Source organism: Mirounga leonina, unplaced genomic scaffold (genome assembly GCF_011800145.1).
Source record: "Mirounga leonina isolate KUSES-001 unplaced genomic scaffold, KU_Mleo_1.0 Mir_129, whole genome shotgun sequence".
NCBI classification, from domain to species: Eukaryota; Metazoa; Chordata; class Mammalia; order Carnivora; family Phocidae; genus Mirounga; species Mirounga leonina.
The window spans coordinates 56343010-56363133 of NW_023270323.1; the positions used below are offsets into that span (position 1 = coordinate 56343010).

Sequence of the window (20124 nt, forward strand, 5' to 3'; positions counted from 1 at the left end):
CCATTTTTCCCAAGTTGACAAAATAGCACCACGGTTTCCCCACCCTCCCAGGTTGATCTCCATGACATCACTCATTATTCCCTGTAACTTTACCCATACTTCTCTTCTCAAATCCCTACTTACCCATCCTTCAGAGCCTGGCTGTGGTTTTTCATATCCCCAACTCATCATCCTGTGGTTCTGGTAGCATTTAACCTCTCCATAGAGCCTCCCACGCCTTTACTTTTAAATATCTACATCTGTACACGTCATTCTCCACCACGATATTCAAACACTTAGGAGGCAGAGAACACGTCTCATTCACCTTTGGATCCTTCATGGGAATTTAAACAACAAATGGTTATTGAACTCAATGAATTCTCAGAGTATTCCAAATTCCCTGTTCATTGTATACAATTTTCAGCTATGACTGCTATGACCTTTTGCTACAAATGCTGGGTTGGTGAAATTCAGCCTCATAATGAATAAAAACAATGGGCATAATTCAGTCTAGACTCTATGGCTCATAGGAAAGCATCCTCAGAGAGGCTTACCACTCTCAGATCATATGTGGGTCCCCTGATTACCTCATCAACATAGTTGGCGAGCATTTCAGAGCAAAAATAAAATTGTAAAAGACATATTTTACAATAGAAATGAACGCATAGACAGTTGTTAAACAGCAGGTTACTGTTCTACTTACTATCTTTTATTACCAATACATTTTATAGCCCTTGCCACAGTTTCATTTGAACACCCAGTATCAAAAATTAGGGGGTTTTTTGAGATTATCGTATTCTGGCAGTTGAAATTCTGTTTCAAGGAAACATTTAAATTTGCATGTGTTTCAAATATATCTTCATTTTGTAATAAACTTACAATTCTACTTCATGGACAGTAATGAGAAGGCATGCAAAATAATGAGAGTAATGTCTAAAAAAAAAAAATCAACCTGCATAAATTAAGTAAAAACTTAACAGAAACAAGATTTAAAAACAGGGCAACCTATTGTCTATATTTCAGATAGAAAGGGAATGTGACATAAAGACAAATACCGATGAACTTAACTTGAATCTTAAGATAGCAATCACAAAAACAATTTGCAACACAACGCAAGGAATGCGTTAGTTTTGCAAAAATAAAACTAATCTAATCCAATCTTCTATAATCTACTCTAATCATCTTCTTAACTCAAGTAATATAATTGATCTTCTAAAAAGAAATAATAACTTAAAAAGATTATTTACAGGCCTTTATTAAGTTTGAAAGGCCCTATTTAAATAGCACATATTTTTATTAATTATCCATATTTATAAGCAGAGTGAGAACAGAGACATAAAATTAATCTGTTCTGTAGTTTCAACCTGGATTTAGTGTGTGCTGCCAATTTTATCACTGATAAATTCTGAAGTTTTTGTTTTGTTTTGCTTTGTTTTGTTTGTTTTGTTTTGTTTTTTTTTTTTTAAAGATTTTATTTATTTATTTGACAGAGACACAGCGAGAGAGGGAACACAAGCAGGGGGAGTGGGAGAGGGAGAAGCAGGCTCCCCGCAGAGCAGGGAGCCCAATGTGGGGCTCGATCCCAGGACCCTGGGATCATGACCTGAGCCGAAGGCAGATGCTTAACAACTGAGCCACCCAGGCGCCCCAAATTCTGAAGTTTTTGAAGTAATTATGTTTAGCAACAACAAGCAAAGGAAGATAAAGAAAAGAAAAAAAAAAGTAACTTGATTAGAAAAATTAAACAAATAATTTCACTTTATTTGGCATAATGTAAAGCCTCCAGACCAATTTAATAATTATTTTTAAATGATGTAGAAGATGGGTATGTAGAAAAAGAGGGTACAATGCAGATACCATTTCAATGCCTTCTTCCAGTCCAAGATGTTATTTATAATGTAAAAATTTCAGTAAGTGCATTTAAAATCATTTCATCTGTAGAATTTTCCTCTCCCTTCTCTGTACTTCACACTGCTCTGAACTTCTCTAATGAGTTTTCCCCTTTTCATGCTATAGTGAATTTATTGAAATCATGGTTGTACCTCCCCAACATAAGGACCTGCACCATGTAGGCAGAGATTCCTTCTCATACACTTCAACGTCCTCAGAGAGCCTTGGTCATATTTTATTTTCAACACGTTTGTTGAATCAAATGAATAACTGCAGATTTGTCAGTATATAATTATTCCATTAAACAGAGCCAGGAATAATAGTATTCTGCTTTGCTTTACTTAAGAACATAATGCTTTTCTTACAAAAAAAAAAAAAAAAAAAATCCCCACAGTAGAAGAGGAAACAATAGAGAGTGTTTTATCCTCGAAGAGGAAGATCGAAGTGAAACAGTTTCTCAATAAGTGGACTAACCTCTGAGGTTGAGTGCTAAGTACACTTTAAGAGATGAGTTCTAGTGTTTCTTTACCACATAAAAGATGTTTAAGAGTGTTGTCATATTTCAGCAACATCAATTTTTTTATACATATCTCCAGAAAAAAAGCAGAGAAGGAATGGAAGTACATAGAGTCTATAGGCAAAAAAGAATGCAAAAAGAAATCATGGAGATAATAGCCTAATGAAAGAAGGAGCTAAACATAGAATGCATTATCTAACAAGTGTGCTGAAATTCAGATAAGCAAATGATTTGAGAGTCTGGAGGCAACAAAGCCACTAACTGACCTCTAAAGTCACTTTGAGATTTGATGAGAGCTCATTCCATCCTCAAATGTCGTTAAGAGTTCAGCAGAATGATCTAGTTTTAAAGGACCAAATTAGAATAAAAAGGGTAATATGGCCACACATTTTATCAGTGTTAATTATTAATACTGAGATTAAAAGGAAAGGGCTGAGAGTTCGGTGAGCATACTAATTGGACATTTTTTCAGCTTGTTTTCCCTGTCAGTGTGAATATTTTCACAGTTCAAAGGGAAATATACACGTGAAGAATACATATCCAATTGGAACACTGGGTATAAATGTAAAAATATTTAAAAGTGAGAAAAGAATATAGGAGGGTAATAACAGCTTTTCCCCACCTTGAATGATGAAGAACACAGAGTAGGGTTCATTTGATGCCAGAGGACAGAATCTTCTTTTTTTTTTTTTTTTTTTTTTTTTTTAAAGATTTTTTTTTTTTTTTTTTTAATTCATGAGAGACAGAGCGAGAGAGAAAGGCACAGGGAGAAGCAGGCTCCCAAGGAGCAGGGAGCCCGATGCGGGACTCGATCCCAGGACCCTGAGATCATGACCTGAGCTGAAGGCAGACGCTCAACCATCTGAGCCGCCCAGGCGCTCGAGGACAGAATCTTCTTTTCCTTTCATTTAAGATCCTTGATATATTTAAACATATCTGCTCCTCGGTGGTACCCCTTGATGTACCACAAAAATGAGAAATCGGGGGCGCCTGGGTGGCTCAGTTGGTTAAGCGACTGCCTTCGGCTCAGGTCATGATCCTGGAGTCCCGGGATCGAGTCCTGCATTGGGCTCCCTGCAGGGAGTCTGCTTCTCCCTCTGACCCTCCTCCCTCTCATGCTCTCTGTCTCTCATTCTCTCTCTCGCAAATAAATAAAAAATTTAAAAAAAAATGAGAAATCGACTAAAAGGTATCCAAGGTGAGAATATGGTTCTTACCAATAATTTTAGAATTGTTATCTTTGTGAGACTAAACATTTTTATGATGCTTTCATGACTAAGCTATTCTGTTATGTCTAATCTACCTGAAGTTAATAACAATCAAAATTATTTATCATTACTATTTGAATAATAGCAAATAATTCTATCACCAATGAATATGGAGAAATTATTGCTACTCATTATTTATTTATAAATTATTAGATGTTATTATTTCATTTAGTTGCTCTATTATTGAAGGAAGAGGGGATAAGAAAGGTCAGAAAATTGCACTGCTAGGAAGAGGAAAAACCAGGATTCAAACCGAGGACATTAGATTTCAAAGCCTGCTTTTTAAACCACAATACTCTATCCACAGCATTGCCTCTTCTCTAGGACAGTATTTTCTTTGGATTCTTTTAGATTGTGCTGCTCAGTTACTGGAAATCTGCTGCAACACACATCTTGATTGCAGACAACCTCTATAATTACTTTCTGTCTCTAATCACCATGAAAAAGCAGAAGTGGGGGCATGTGGAATTGGGGATACTTGGGAAGCACAAAGCCATTTCACAGATGGCTAGAAAAGTAGAAAATGCAGTGCACCTCTGGCAATAAAACCCCAGGCGGAAAAGCAGAACCATCCAAAAGAATCCTTTCCAGGGTATGTTAATCTCTTCCTGCAGAAATTTAAAAAAAAAAAAGGCATTTGCCGAGCATTTGTTTTGAGGTATTGTGCTTATGCCCTTAACAAGTGTTTGAGCATTTTTGGAAAGATGGAAGACACAGCCTTGCTACTTAACTCAATCTAACTGAAAACAGTACAAACCAATGGTGACTAGATGGCAGGACCTTAAAAGTGACCACTGGAAATTGGGTAGGTGGGAGAAAAGTAGAGAGAGAGCCCTTTATCCCAAAGTTATGAGTCTAGTCTCCATTCTCATTATCCTTGGTCTTATTAAAATGGTGTTTCATTTCCAATTGATATTTCAATTATACTCATTTATTTCTTTTTTAAATGTTTTAATTTTATTTAAATTCAATTAATTAATATATAATGTATTATTAGTTTCAGAGGTAGAGGTCAGTGATTCATCAGTCTTATATACTATCCAGTGCTCATTACACCTCGTGCCCGCATTAATGTCCATCACCCAGTTAGCCCATCCCCACCCCTGTCCCCTCCAGCAACCCTCAGTATTTCTGAGAGCAATGTGAAAAGTCTACGGCAGAAACAAAATGGGTTCATGATGGACTGTACCATGGTTTCATCCTCAAAAACAGTGTACTCTAAATATTACTGAACACATGTGGAATGAGGAGAAAAAATAAAACAACAATCAAGCCTAACTTATACATTTCTGAAAAAGTAAGAAAGTTTGGAATTGGGGGGCTCAGAAATATTAGTGTATAAAAATCAAAATTACCTTTTAAATACCTGAGAAAATCAAGAGACATAAAATTAGTTAGGCATTTTAGAGTGGCCACATTTTTTAACTCATTTAACTTTTTAAAATCTACCCAAAACTCTCTTTCTGATTTGGAGAGTAAAACATCTAGGGAAAATTGGATATAAAGAGAAAAATCAGATTGGTGGATCTGAGTAAGATTCTAGAGTTAATTCTGTTAACTGCCTTACAGATGATTAGAAGCAGATCCAGAAGGAGTAAGTGACATACCCAACCCTAATGGCAAAATTGAGATTGGAGGTCAAATGGAGAGTTTCTTATACTTGAGTTGTTAAACACTATATATGGTTATAGGATACATAGCAAAGCCAAATTGGACTTGCAAAGGTAATCCAGGGGGTAACTGAAAAGAGTAAGTAGACTATAGCATGAAGTCAAAGGTCAAGATAAATACTGATAATAGATCTAAAGAAACTGTTAAATACTGTTCCAAGAGAAAATCTGAAGATAAGGGCAAGCTCTTGCATAGTCAAATTATGCTCTTCAAATGATGATGGTTTTAAGCTTAATATTTGGTTTTTACTTGAATTATGAATTCATTACAATAGGTTTCAATTATTTTAACACTTTCATTATCAAATATTTTATCATTACTCAACGTCCTACCATGAACCCCATATTTTAAAATACTTTATCCTTTTGGCTTAGGTCATGATCTCAGGGTTGTGAGATCGAGCCCTGAGTCGGGCTCCATGCTGGGCGTGAAGCCTGCTTAAAATTATCTCTCTCCTTCTCCCTCTGCCCCCCCATAATAAATAATAAAATAAAATATCCTGTCCCACTAGGTGTATTTTATTGAAATAGTAAATAACCAATTTCCTCAATCTTATCAAAAGATCAACATAAAATCATCATAATATTGATAATAATTCATGAAAAGCAAAGAAAAATATATTAGTGATGTTTTTTATGAATTAATGTATAATTCATTAAAAAATTCTTGAAATTTTTTTAATGATATAATTTCCATTACTGTTTTCCAGAGACCCATGGATGTAAATACCCGGATCTGAAATTATTAAAATGGTGGGTCTCATTCTAATTATTAGATTCAGGTTTCATGAAATTACATTGATTCTTACAGTGTATTCTTTTTCCTAAGCTAATAAGAGAATAAAACCTCATTCATCATTTGGCAGTAAGGTGGGTTGGAAGGTAGGATAAAGCTTATTATAAAGCTGATTAATCCACAGGCCTTCTTCATGAAATTGTATTTATTATGCTAAAGTATAGGAAGTAAATAAAAGCTTTTGTAAAACATAAGTGCATTTCACTGCCTATCTACTTAAATTTTCCTTTTAGGTATTTTAGTTAATTTTAGTTACTTCGTGATAACTTATTTTCATCATTAGCTGTTCTAACGTATACCCAGGTAGCATCATAACACTGGGATGTTATATTATTGCACTGGAAATTATCTTCTAAACTTTACAGTGGAAGTTAATCCAAATATCAGTTATAACTGCATTGTTTCACATAGGTTAAAATGCAAGGAAAATATTTGAGGTAATAATAATTAGGAAGTAGGACAGCATCCAAAATGGTATTTTCATGGAAAATCCAATACAAATCTTGATTAAAACCTAACCAAGTAAAACGCTGCAGATTACCTGGATTCCAATTAAATGTGACAAATGAATACTTGACAGGTTTCAATTCCCATTCTATTTATGTCAGAATGATCCATTAATCTTGAAGATGAAATTACCAGAATTCAAGCGATACAATTGTACTTTATGGCTAGATAGTAGTCTGAAAACTTGGACCCAACAAAACTTATTCAAATGTCAACTGCTACATTTGGATCACCCAAAGTGAATCACATCTCCTGTCCTTACCTATAGATCGGGGCTAACATGAATCACAGCAGATGACAACTGATTATATAAAACTGAATTTCAAGTGTCAGTCACATACAAAATCAGAAAAATCAGTTCTATTATGATAATCTTTGTTGTTGACAAGACTGAAAACATGGTTATAAAAAATAACTAAAAGCCTTACTTGGAAAATGTTTCTCAGCAAACTTTCTAGTTTCTTAACAAGCTCACCTGTTAAGTTTTCCATGTGTGTTTCCTAAAAAGTAACCGATATGTGTTTGCCATATATAATTATGCTTATTACTCGTCATTTCTTACTTATTTTAAAGGTGTTGAATCCCCTTAAACTCGAAAAACAGAAAAATAACATCAAAATGTGATTATATTGCCAATACAAGTCCTTTCTGTTAATACAGCTGACATCCAAAAATCAAGCCTTAATTATACATTATGTTGTTTATTGTGAGATACTTTTTAAAACACAAATAAAAGTATATCATCAAAAGGTAATCACAGGTATAAGAATGTCCTTAGATTAGATCAATCCTGCCTTCCTAGGTGTGTGTGTATGTATAATATTATTATAGTATTTTAGTTTTTACTTTTGTGCAAAGCATTTCAAACATATTTGCCTTAGAAATATATTCATCAGCAATGCAATTCATACCAAAATTTTTATAGTCATTTAAATAGATACTAAAAGAACTTAATTCTTAAAAACCACATCAGACTCCCATCCACATAAGCATACACCACCATACACACAGATAAGCATGCTATAAGGCAAAATGCCATTTGAACTCTGGATTATTAATCAAGAGTGATATCAATCATCCGACCCTGATATCATATCTTCTCACCCAGATAACAATGTGGAAAAATAATTATTTAACATGATTTAGTTTAGCCATAATTTCACTCGGGGTCATTTATATCTATTACTCTCTAAGGTTGGATTTTAATATTCATAGGTAAACTTCAAGAAAAAAATCAGATTTTCCTGCATTAATATGCTCTATTTGCATACCATCACTAAAGAAACTGGTACATAACAAAAAGTTAGGATGTCTTATTTCACTTGGGGGATGGAATGGTGAAAAACAAATCCGTTTCGAGTTTTCGCTACAGATAAAATGTGTGCGGTTCCCCTTCCTTCCCCTACATATAACTAAATTTCTTTTTATACTTGAAATAATAATAAAATTAGTATGAACTTTACCATTCCATTATTTCACACAAACCTACTCCTCAAGCATTTACTTATAACCTGAAATCCAAAAAAGTACATCATTTAATTGTTTGGGGGAACATAAACAAACGTGAAAAGGCTTGTAAATACTATTTGCAATCTAACTTTATAACTTAAAAGAAAGTGTATAGGAGGCCAATTGTTGTGGTTCTCATGAGAATCATTTCACAACAGGATAGGAACCTAGAGTCCTAAAATTTGCTTTTTTCCCTTTCCCTTGCACAAAAATGAGAAGAAGAAGGAAAAAAAAAAAAAAACACGATGCATACTTAAATGAAAGGGGAGTTCTAATAGTATTTACAATATATTTCTGGAGCATAAGATAACACTGTTCTCCTTGTTTGACTCCATTTCATCTATCACTCAAAAGGAGAGGCTCGCAAATGATCTGATAAATACCTAGGAAAAGAAAGAGCAAGGTGTGTTTATTGTCATTTCCTTTCACTAAAGGCTGGACAATTGAAGTAGAAGAAATAGTTGCATGACAAAAATGAGTAGAAGAAAACAGTAACACGAGACCTTTCTCAGTTGCTATTGTTTAGGTATTATGAATTAATTTAGGTTTGTTTGTTTTCATAGCAGGTACTACTCCGATTTATTTGGAAATGTGTTTATTTCTGACAGGCTGTTTTAAAATGATGGTGCAAGTTTGGTGGATTTTATCTATAAGGTTATGTTCCTTTATTTGGCATTTCTGTCCTTGAGCAAATATTTATTTTTTTTTAGGTAACATAGTTCTAGTGTCAGCTATTTTAGTTGGGTTTTAGACTGAGCCTCACGAGTCTACTCATTATGGCTCGCTAGCGTGATTATGTGTGTGGATGCTGTGTTTGCCCCTACCATTTTCCATATGCTCTGCCTCACCAACACTGCCATCCGGCGTGGTCCTTTCATAGTTGTCCTCTGGGAGTGGAAGGGCACCCAGCCTTGGCCCTGATGAACTCTTACTGCTTGGTGTCTCTGACTCCTCCAGCCCGCTGTCATAGCAACTCTGCAGTGACCCCTGATGTGGGTCCTGAGGCTGACTCACAACAGAAAACGTCACTCTACGAAACGGCTGCAAGAGAAAAGATTCTGAATGTCACTAAAATATAAGATTGTAAATGATCTTATTAAAAAACACATACATTACATACATCAAGGACCGACGACTAATTCAATACAAAATGCTTAGAGACGTTGAAAGCTATTTGGTTAACTGTATTATCTGAGGCAAGTCCTAGAACTTAGATTTTATTATGGAAAAGAAAAAAAAAACTGGAAAATTCACCTTCTGAAACAGAGATAAGAAAACGGCAATTTCACTAAAACACACATTTAAATCTATGTGAGTACCACATATTCAACCTTTTTCTGTTCTGTAGTCTTTACTTCCAGTATGCTTTTCACAAATAGACTCTATAAAAACAAGTCACCGATTTGGAAGGCAATAAATATTGAAGTAATCATCGTAAGAATTCATTTTTAAAAACTTCAGTTTTAAAACATTTGTCTATGTGATATAATGGTTTTAAAATGAGTGTTCTGGCAGGTGACTTAAACTATTAAAGGTACAACTAATAAATAAGAATTTAGATGCAGTCCTGGGAAATAGAAATGCATTTCTTACTTTAGTCATATTAGAAATATTAACCTATTGACCTTGATATTATAAGGGTGGTATTAAAATAATAAACATCTCTTTAACCAGAGAACAGAAAATAAACCAAAAAGTATGCATTTACTATGACTGTTTATAGTTTGTTCAAAAACAAAAATTTACATCATGTAGCGTCCTTACATTTTACGTTAAAAGTGTTGCATATTTTTATCCACAACTTACTATGATACTGAAATTGGCTGCACTGAAGATTTACTATGTATGGAATTTACAGATTATTGTAACTACTACATAAATTAAAAACTTTAGGCTCATTCAGGGAACAAACTAATCTCATGCATTGATAGTGTCACATACATAATAACTGGAAAAAAAAACAATACAAAAAGGTTCTGTAATATCTGTCTGAGATTATTCTTGGCAATAGTTGTATCCATTAAAAACTCTTGCATGATTTGAAAATGGCATAAATGTATTTTTTAAACATATGACTCAGACTGGTTCTTTTTAATACAAAGCATAAAACTAATGTTGCCAGAAAATAGTGAGAAAGGTAAAAAAACCTTTTTTGCCCTTTTATAACTTGAATACTAATGGTACAAATTACTAGTCACAACAGTATGATTTTTTAAGTGTTAAGGATAATCTACACATGTAGGTTATTAAAGGAAAAGCTACAAAGAGTTATGGAATTTCCCCCGAATTTATAAATTGGTTTTGCTACAGACAAACACATGCTTCTGCAAATCTTCCCTTTACCTTGTCTCAGAAGACTGGCCATTATTGGCATTTTTAACTCAGTACCTTATTCTCCATGTACTTATTTGGAGTGTACAAACTTTATAAAATTCTATTATTCATTCTAGTTCAAAATCAACTTTTAAAACCGCTGAATCCTATTGTAAAGGAAAAACATTTAAAGTACATTCTCTTCTTTATAATGTTTAACTGAATTGGATCTGTAGTAAAACAATTATGAAATATTTCTAGTACAAACAGTATACACATCACGGCCCCAAATTTACTGGCAATAAATTCTAGGAACATTACTCTTATTTCAGTAATAATTCTCACATTTCTTTACAATAGTATGATATTTCATATATATAAGTAAATGTAGAAATCAATTTGTATTTACTATGTTTTATCTTATGTGTACATATTTTCTTTTAAATTTTTTTTCTCTTTATCACTCCCAGCAAATTATCTGGATCTCTTCAGTCTCATCTCAGAAACAAGGCTGCTGGTAGTTTCCTAAAACCACATTGTTCTGCACAAAGAAAATGCTCAGTAAATACTACTGAAAAATGAGCTTTAAATAACAATGCTGAATTTAGGAAAGAACTCCAGTAGTCATTCAGACATATCACTTCAAGACAGCGATGGGTTAATATATACACGTAAAGAAAGAGAGAGAGAGAGGAAAGTCAAATGCTGTTCTTGATTCTGCTTTAATGATTCTCAAATCTTTTAGCTCAGTCTTCATTAACCCAAGAGGAAAGATCAAAACGAATACAGAAATACATATTTTGTACTAATAAATTGACAAAGGAAAGTATGTAAGAAATTATGAGAAATGTTGTTCCATTTTGATATAAAAGTAGAAAAGGGGCGCCTGGGTGGCTCAGTTGGTTAAGCAACTGCCTTCGGCTCAGGTCATGATCCTGGAGTCCCAGGATCGAGTCCCACATTGGGCTCCCTGCTCAGTGGGGGTCTGCTTCTCCCTCTGACCCTCTTCCCTCTCATGCTCTCTGTCTCTCATTCTCTCTCTCTCAAATAAATAAATAAAATCTTAAAAAAAAAAAAAAGGAGAAAAGAAGGTGATGTTTAGCTGAAGGTAGGAAACGCTGAATCTATAATTAAATGCTGGTTCCATCAAAAGTAGTAATAGGACAACACAAAGGTGAGAGGCTATGTTTGCAATGAAAAATGTCAAAAATAAAATAATGATCTTTCTATCATGTACTGTATTACAACTTCTATGATTCTGTGTATTTTCTTCATTTCTTACCCTATATTGAATGTACTTTAATTTCCATGAATTATTTTAGGTTACATATTAAATTTAATGATGAAAGAAAAGGTATTACAAATGTAAAATACTAAGATCTATTTATATAATAACAAATATTTAGATTCATGAATGCTTCATTTTGTATAAAAAGCTTTTTTAAAAAATAACATAATGGATGAAATAAAAATACTTCACAATAAAAATCCAAAATAAAGAGCATCACACAATGGATAATGAAAAACCCCATCTTTTTAAACCACATTTAAAAATATTCCATTAGAATTCAACAATATAATTTCAGCATTATATTACTATCTCAAGCTCTATTTTGATAATTTTGTAAAAACAAAATTCTTCTGGCAAAGTATTTAAGTTGGCAATGTGAACAAATTAGTGCAGAATCCTAAATTCTGAAGGTAAATCCATTGGCACAAGGCTTAAGCTTTGATTCCAACGGAAAATCAGACATACAAACTAGATAGATGGATAGATAGATAGATGATAGATAGATAATAGATAGTAGAGATAGAGAGACAGATTGATGGGCAGACAGACAAGTATTTACGTACCATCATTCATCATCAGGTTGGGTCTATTGAGAAGATAGAGAAGTTAAGATACAGAATTCACACTATTTATATACTCCAGAAATGCTGACTAAATAAGGTATGTCAAGGAGTGTTGACTGTGTGACAGGACAGAAAGAATGGATTTGCATTATATATTTAACTATCACTTTGTTAATTACTGATACTCTGAAGTAGAGTGGTTTAAGCGGGTATTCCTAAATCTAGATGTACCTTAGAATGGCCCAGAGAACTTGTGAAAAAACACAAAGCCAACACACGGTTTCAACTTAAACCCAATGAATTAGCGTTCAGAGTGGGACTGGATATCAATAGTTTGTAAAGTCCCTCCAGGTAATGAAGAGGGACTTCACTGAGGAGAGAGGAAGGAGAAACCCTACAACTGAAAGCAGTCAAAAAAAACAAAAAACAAAAAACAAACTGTCCCAGGATGCCAGGTGGTCCCTTAAATGTCCATGGATTGTGTTTCCCTGGAGAGTAACTAGAAACATGTCTCCATCTTGAGATGCAAAAGTATGGACATGAAGACCTGTAGTGACCTAGGGTATCTGAGCTTTCTATTTTTCTGTCCAGAGTGATAAATGATTTCTTGTCGTGCAAAGACAAACTGGTCTTCCTTAAAGAGGAAAAGGCACAAGAGGATGAGAAGAGTGTCAGCGTTCTAGCACTTTGAAATTGTGAAGATGTGTTCAAAAAGTAAATAAGTAATGCAAGAAAGGGGTATTCAAGAAAAGAATTCCAAAGATTGTGAGTGGAAAACAGGTGACAGTTATACACAAGAGGGAGTGGTAATCAAAGATTTTAGGGAGGCAAATGAATGATCTAATTGAATGAATGAGATTGAAGATGTGATGTAACAATTTTGTGCAAAAGAGTAGGAAGAAGAAATGTTGGAGGCAGAGAATTATGCCAAGAAAGAGTGAACTTTGGAGAAACAGCAATGGCAATGGGCAGCGAGGCCATTATAATGTATGGCTGCTTGAATTTAGACATTGTTTCACCATACCTACATTTGTTCTATATTCACTATGTCTCAGGGTTTCGAGGATGTCCCAACAATGGTTCCACAAATTTAAGAAATTCAAAATTGTATAGGTATATAAAAACAGATAATATAGAATATGATTAGGTTTCCAATGAAACAGATATAACAAAGTGCCATGAAACCTGCTTAGGATTTAGGGTAGGCATTGCAAAGGAGGGAGTTGTGGGTTGAGACCTCTAAAAGAATTTTGATAGAAAACATATCTTTGAGGGATCAGTTATAGTTTCCATATTTGGGGCCAGCAGCAAAAGATTAAAAAAAAAAAGAGGGTGGATAAGAAAACCAGATCACTTTTGAAACTTGGAAGGATTAGAAGCAGATCATCTTTGGAAAGAAAGAAAATCCTATAGATCAAAGGCATCACAGATATGGAGAAGAATTATGACTACCATATGCCCATAGGATTCATCCATTAGAAGGTCATTGTTACCTTAAAATCTCTAAACTGTGAAGAATAATTGTATGAGATTAGAGTAAAGGAAGTAAAAGATCAATTTATATATATATATATATATATATATATATATATATGGGGAAATGGAGCAAGTGGGGACGGACTCCTAATTTTTAAAACATGACATGAGAGAAGTAGGATTACAGTTAAAAAGAAAAAGATTTGTGTAAAGAGTTTTATTTATTTATGCTCATTTTTATCTTTCTTCATTGTTACTGAAAACATTTGCTTTAAGGTAAATATTTGAAGATACAAGCAAAAAGCCTCATAACATAAGGTGCACCGGGAATGAATGAAATCGGAGAACATAAGTAAACTAAGAATGAAGAGAGAAATTAAATTAAAAATAAAATTACAAAGGTCAGGTAAACAGTTAAACATGTTGAGTGCATGCATGGTGTGTGTGTGTGTGTGTGATGAGAAAAAAAATGGTATGTTAGAAATAATAGAAAAAGGAAAGAATTTTATTCCAAACAACACTATAGATTCGTTATTGACCTAAGACAAGTTAGCTGACCTTTGGTTCTTGTGCCTTAGGCTCAAGGTCTGTAAAATGAAGTTAATGATACCTGCCCCTAACTAACTTAAATTCTCTGAGAAATAATGAGATAGTTTATAAAAAGAGCCTTAAGGTCCCTCAAAGACATATATTATAAAAGGTATCATACCTCAGGCCACAGCTATATAACTAAAGCGATAGCTCCCATTATGTTTTAGGTTGTTTTTTTTTTCCTTCTCTCTTGTGTTTTTGTTGTTGTTGTTGTTGTTGTTTTTAAATATAAAGCTGGCTCAGTAACTCACCAAGTTTCTAAATGGAATTTAAAAAATTCATATGAAATTTCAAGCCTAGTTCTCCTGTTAATGCAGTGCTTTTATTGTTCTAAATTCAAGTTATTTGTAAAACAAATGTGTACATACAACAACACCAGTTCTTCAAAAAGTATTTGAATCTAACCATCGATTGGCATGAATATCTCTACGGTCACTTATTTTGGAATGGCATTTATCAACTATTTTTTGTCCCCATTATGATACAGAGAAGAGTTTCACTTGAAGACACACCCTACTATAGGGACTTTTGAGATATTTTAGAGGTTGTTAGAAATATATTCAATGGTAACTCCAGATAATATACAATTCCTGGGGCATTAAGTGTATCTTCATTGTTATCCCAGGCTCCAGCTGATTTAAGTACATCCGAGTTGGCATTGCTTTAAAGTCCTATAGACTTAGAATAAGCATTCTCCATTCTTGTATAATTTTATTCACTTTTTATTCTGAAAACCTACAGTTCACGTGGGAAATCGGCAGAAGTGTTAATGGGGATGTCTTCTATCTTCTATTCGCCTGCTGTGGGGGGCCCAGAATGGCTGCCTCTTTCTTCTCTCCCCTATTCATTGGAAATGCTCATGAGCCCCTGGTAAGAGATGTGTGAATGCAGTTAACTTTTCCATATAAAATTAATCCCACAGACTGGGAAGGACAAACACAGGAAATAAAGATTTAAGTCAGGTGCTGTGGGGCACGCAATGTAACATCAATAAATACATTTGCTCATTAATATTTTTGATACTTTCTTTTCTGGAAAATGTGAACAGATGCTAAAACTGATACATCAGTATATTTAGGATTAGGAGAAAGATCGCCTGCTTGATGAGGAAAGGAGTTAGACTATATTTTGGCTATAGAATAAGGCTTATTTTCTAAAGATGTTGTTACAAGGAGTAAAGCATTCATGAGGGGAAAATGTGGTGAGCATTTGATTCATTATTCTTTTTTATAAAATTGTATCTGCTTAATTGATAATACAAATTACCAAACAATAAACTTAAACCTAGGCAGTCTAACAGGCTTACAGGTCCCATGAGATGTTATCATAATTTCTACTTCAAATATGAACTACCACCAGATTTCATCCTGCTCTTATTCAGAGGGTTCAAAGGAGGTCAAGTCAATACATTTCACATTCATAAGAGAGAGGACTGAAGCAATTTTCTAAAAAAGTTTTTAACTATCTAGAAAGCTAATGTCACATTTTACTATAAGTATGATAACTACCTCATTTTTATTTTATCTTGCAAATTCATTATTTTTTTTAAATTTTAAAGACCTATCAAATCACATCTTTTTGAAAGTATTGACAAAAGAACATGTACTCTTTATAACCTGAAACTTTGAGAAAATTAATTTTGAAACTAATTAATATGCTATTCTGTTTTCAGAATACAATCACAGCCAGATATATATGACATTACTAGGTGTGACCTATTTTTAAAAAATCTTCATGAGAAAGTCCATTGGTAGTTTCTAAGAAAAGCAACAGAGACCGCATGCATATTCACAAATATATGGATAGTAATAAAATTTTTATTTTTATTCATTCTTAATTGTTAGATTGATTAAAAAGGTGACTACCATACCATGAAAGCACACATGATGTCCCACAATCAGACACACTTAAAAATATTTGCCTTCTATCTACATTAGCAAAATCTCCTAAGTTAAAACCCGCACAATAAACACTTAGTGTTTTCTTTGATCGGACAGTGGCCAATTTTAGAAAAGGGAAAACCATGGAGGTGAGATTCGGGAATATCTTGTTATATACACTACTTACAGTAAAAGGAAAAACAGCATTGGGGTAAGAGTGCAGAAACTTTTCCCTTGGAGTTCATTTCTTACAACCTAGTGACACCACATTTATGGGGATTTTATTTGCAAGCGGATAGGACCCTACAGATGCCAGTGGAAAGAACTTCAGGTTAAATCTCTTCCCTTATTGAATACTGCTCTGTGTCTTAAAGACAACTTTATTGAGAACTTTAAATCTGCACCTTCCTTTTTAGCTTCAATAGCTTCTTCATAAATCGTTTCCTTATCTGGAACTCACATACAGCTGTCTCAGTCACATCAATTATTTCTGAATGGGCTGAAAAGACTTTTTTATTTTTTCCAATTCACTTAGTTACGTCCATCAAACGGACTTCTAATGACTCTCTTTGTCAGTCATAAAGCACTGAAACAGTCATGGACCAGAACATTGCAGCATTCATAAGGAACACTACATTTTATTTTTAAAGAGGATCTATCTAAGACTGTGAGATCTTTTCTCGCAAAGGCACAGGTACTTGATTAGTCTGAAAACATTTTCAGCTGACGTCAGTGGCTACCATACAAACGTATCTAGGATTCCATGGTGCTTTAGATGGAGTACATCTGGCAGGACCTTCAAACAAACTTTAATCAGGTCTTTTAAACTTTTTAAACTTTGCTCACATCTCAATGTTTTTTCCATACTTCAAACGGTTTTTCTTTCTTTCAAGTCAATAGCAGATGAAAGGATATTAAAAAGAAACATGTTGAAACACTTGAACTATTTAATTAAAACACTCATTTAGGGAAAGAGAAGTTAACTAACTGTATTTATTTCTTTTGACTTGCATGCAATTTCATGTTTGACATTATTATTTGTTCCACAGAAAACTAAGAATGCAGATGATACTTGATAGTTCTTAGTCCGGTAGATTGCAAAATACTAAATATTGCAAAAGAACGATGACCGTCGGTATTAAAACAGTAGCCACTATGGACTGGAAAAGTTCTATTTGTTTTACTTATGCTGTCACTTCTCCTCATGTCATCCCTACATGGGTCATATTATATTCTGATTTTGGGAATGAAAAAAAAATAATGAATTTCAGTATTTACTGCAAGAACTACTGTAGCCTTAAAATACAAGCGGGTCTCTTATTTCTCACCCATAATGAAAAATATCAGGAAACAGAATAGCCAAAGCCTAAAATTCTTAGTAAATGAAAGCAAATCTTTTTTTCTGAAACTCTGAAAATAGATATTATGCTCTAAAACACAAATTGTGGATCCTCCATATTGCCAACACAATTGCTTGACCTATCTTTTGCTCTATTTGCTGACTTCTATTAATCCTAGCCCAGGATTAACAAACTTTTTCCGTAAAGGGTCAGAAAGTAAACATTTTAGGCTTTGTAGGTCATAGGTCTCTGACACAACCACTCAACTCTGCTGTTACAGTGCAAAAAGAGCCACTGAAGACACATAAATGAATGAGTATGGCCATATTCTAATAATACTTTATGGAAATGGAAATATGAATTTCATTTAATTTTCCCACTCTGTGAAATGTTACTTAAAATTTTTTCAACCATATACAAATGTAAAAAATTAAATGTAAAAAATACAACTTTTCTGTTGTAGTAATATTTTTAAATGTCACTGTGGACTTTTCAACTAGTGTGTCAAGTCCTCATAAACACTTTATCCATTATACCTCTGTTTCAATGACAGTGCCATGAAGATAGTTTATATTCAATTGTCATTTATTAACATGTATTGATATTTCTTGTCCTTTTTGGAAATAACTCTGAACTGGGCAATCAGGAGAATTGGATTCAAGTACTGGCTCTGATATTAAGTGTGAAATCTGGGGAAAAGACTAATCTTTTAGCTTTAGCATCTTCAACCTTAAAATGAAGAAGTTATGGCAGATGATATTTAATATCTTTTCCAGTTCTTTAATTCTCTGAAACTGTAAGAAGATAGGTGTGTTGGATCAGTGAATAAATGGTTGAAATCAGCGATTTTAAAGTAGACTTTGGGGGCGCCTGGGTGGCTCAATTGGTTAAGCGACTGCCTTCGGCTCAGGTCATGATCCTGGAGTCCCGGGATCGAGTCCCGCATGGGGCTCCCTGCTCGGCAGGGAGTCTGCTTCTCCCTCTGACCCTCCCCCTCTCATACTCTCTCTATCTCATTCTCTCTCAAATGAATAAATAAAATCTTTAAAAAAATAAATAAAAAAAAAAATAAAGTAGACTTTGCTCACCCATTAAGAAATTCCTTAGAACACTGCAGGCAAATACTAATGCATCTTGGAATGCATTCACTCGTCCAATAAAGATCATGAACAAAAATACGCATAACAATCAAACATTTTAGTCAATTACCTTAATGAAAAGTTACAAAGATGGTATGGTTTCCTCAGGCTTACCATTTTTGTGAAAAAAGTAGAAACATTCACTTGAAATGTCAGCTCCATGGAATATGTTTGCCTAATTCTTCCCTATCCTCTGACACCACCTCTTTTGTGATTCCTTCTTCACTGAACCACATAAAAATGTTGAGTTCCAGGGCGCCTAAGTGGCTCAGTTGGTTGAGAGTCCAACTCTTGATTTCAGCTCAGGTCATGATCTCAGGGTCCTGGGATTGAGCCCCAAATGGGGCTCTGCGCTCAGTGGGGAGTCTGCTTCTCTCCTTTTCCCTCTCCCCCTGCCCCTCTCCCTGTTCACGCGCGCACATTCTCTCTGTAAAATAAATAAATCTTTTTAAAAAATGTTGAGCTCCTACTGTGTGCTAAGGTCTGTGAGATCTCACTCATCTCTCAAATGTATGATTCCGATAGCAGAGGTTAGCAAGGTTGGTACAAAATAGGACGGTGAAAGCATGCTGGGTCGTGATTGGATTACACCTCCCACTTCATTTGAGACCCCACCTAGTCCCTTGTAAATTTCCATGTTTACACTCACAGAGAAGTGGGAAAGCAGAGGGAGTCCTAGTTAGGAAAAGAGAATATTGACAAGCAACTAATGAGAAAAATGCTATCTTCACAATGACATTCAATCCAACAAAGACTTACTAAGCATTTGCTTTGTGCCTACCACTGTGCTGAAAAATCTACATGCTACAAATTCAGGCATTAAGCTCGGTTGGGTAAGTGTAGATTAATCACGCAAAAGCACTCAGAATACAAGCAGAGGTTTCTTTTTTTTCTTTTTCTTTTCTTTTGCTATTGTGATAATCATCAAAAGCTCAGTTCACATGCCGCTCAGTTGCTTTGCATGACTACTCTACACACCCATGGAGTTCCAGAAGCAGCTGAATGAGGTAGATAAACCTATGTCTTATACTACGCAGCTGGAGTTAGTCTGTAGCAGTTCAAGGGAGCAATGCTGAAGAACCAAGGGGAACTGCAGGAAAACTGCCCAGGTTTCCAGCTACTAAAACACCAAAAATGAACAAATAGACAACAATAACAAAGATGAAAAATAGCCTTTCAAAAGCTACCTCCTAAAATACACAGAAGCTTAGAAGCGCAGAGAGAAGCCTGCCTCAGGAGCGCCTGACTCAATTCTCCCGAACTGAAGTGAATGAAAATAAAATGTGCATTTTCAGAGGCACTCAAACAGATGCTCCGGATTATTGTCTCCTTTTTTCCTTTTCCACCATAGACATTTCACCCAAACTGCACCTGGTGAATCTGTTTAGGAAACTA

At 34.4% G+C, this 20124-nt stretch overlaps 1 protein-coding gene across 9 annotated transcripts in view; it reads right to left on the reverse strand.

The window, feature by feature from the left end:
* PCDH7 (protocadherin 7) overlaps positions 1-20124 on the reverse strand; it is a 418493-nt gene that overhangs the window by 219516 nt on the left and 178853 nt on the right. For 5 of the 9 annotated variants that reach the window (XM_035005166.1, XM_035005164.1, XM_035005168.1 and 2 more), the window contains one exon: positions 8961-9177. The exons of 1 other annotated variant lie outside the window; for it this stretch is intronic. In XM_035005166.1, the coding sequence (XP_034861057.1) occupies positions 8961-9177 (217 nt within the window). Of the gene's footprint in view, positions 1-6455; positions 8520-8960; positions 9178-20124 lie in introns of those variants that run through there. 3 more of the 9 variants (XM_035005167.1, XM_035005165.1, XM_035005171.1) reach the window with 2 other exon arrangements.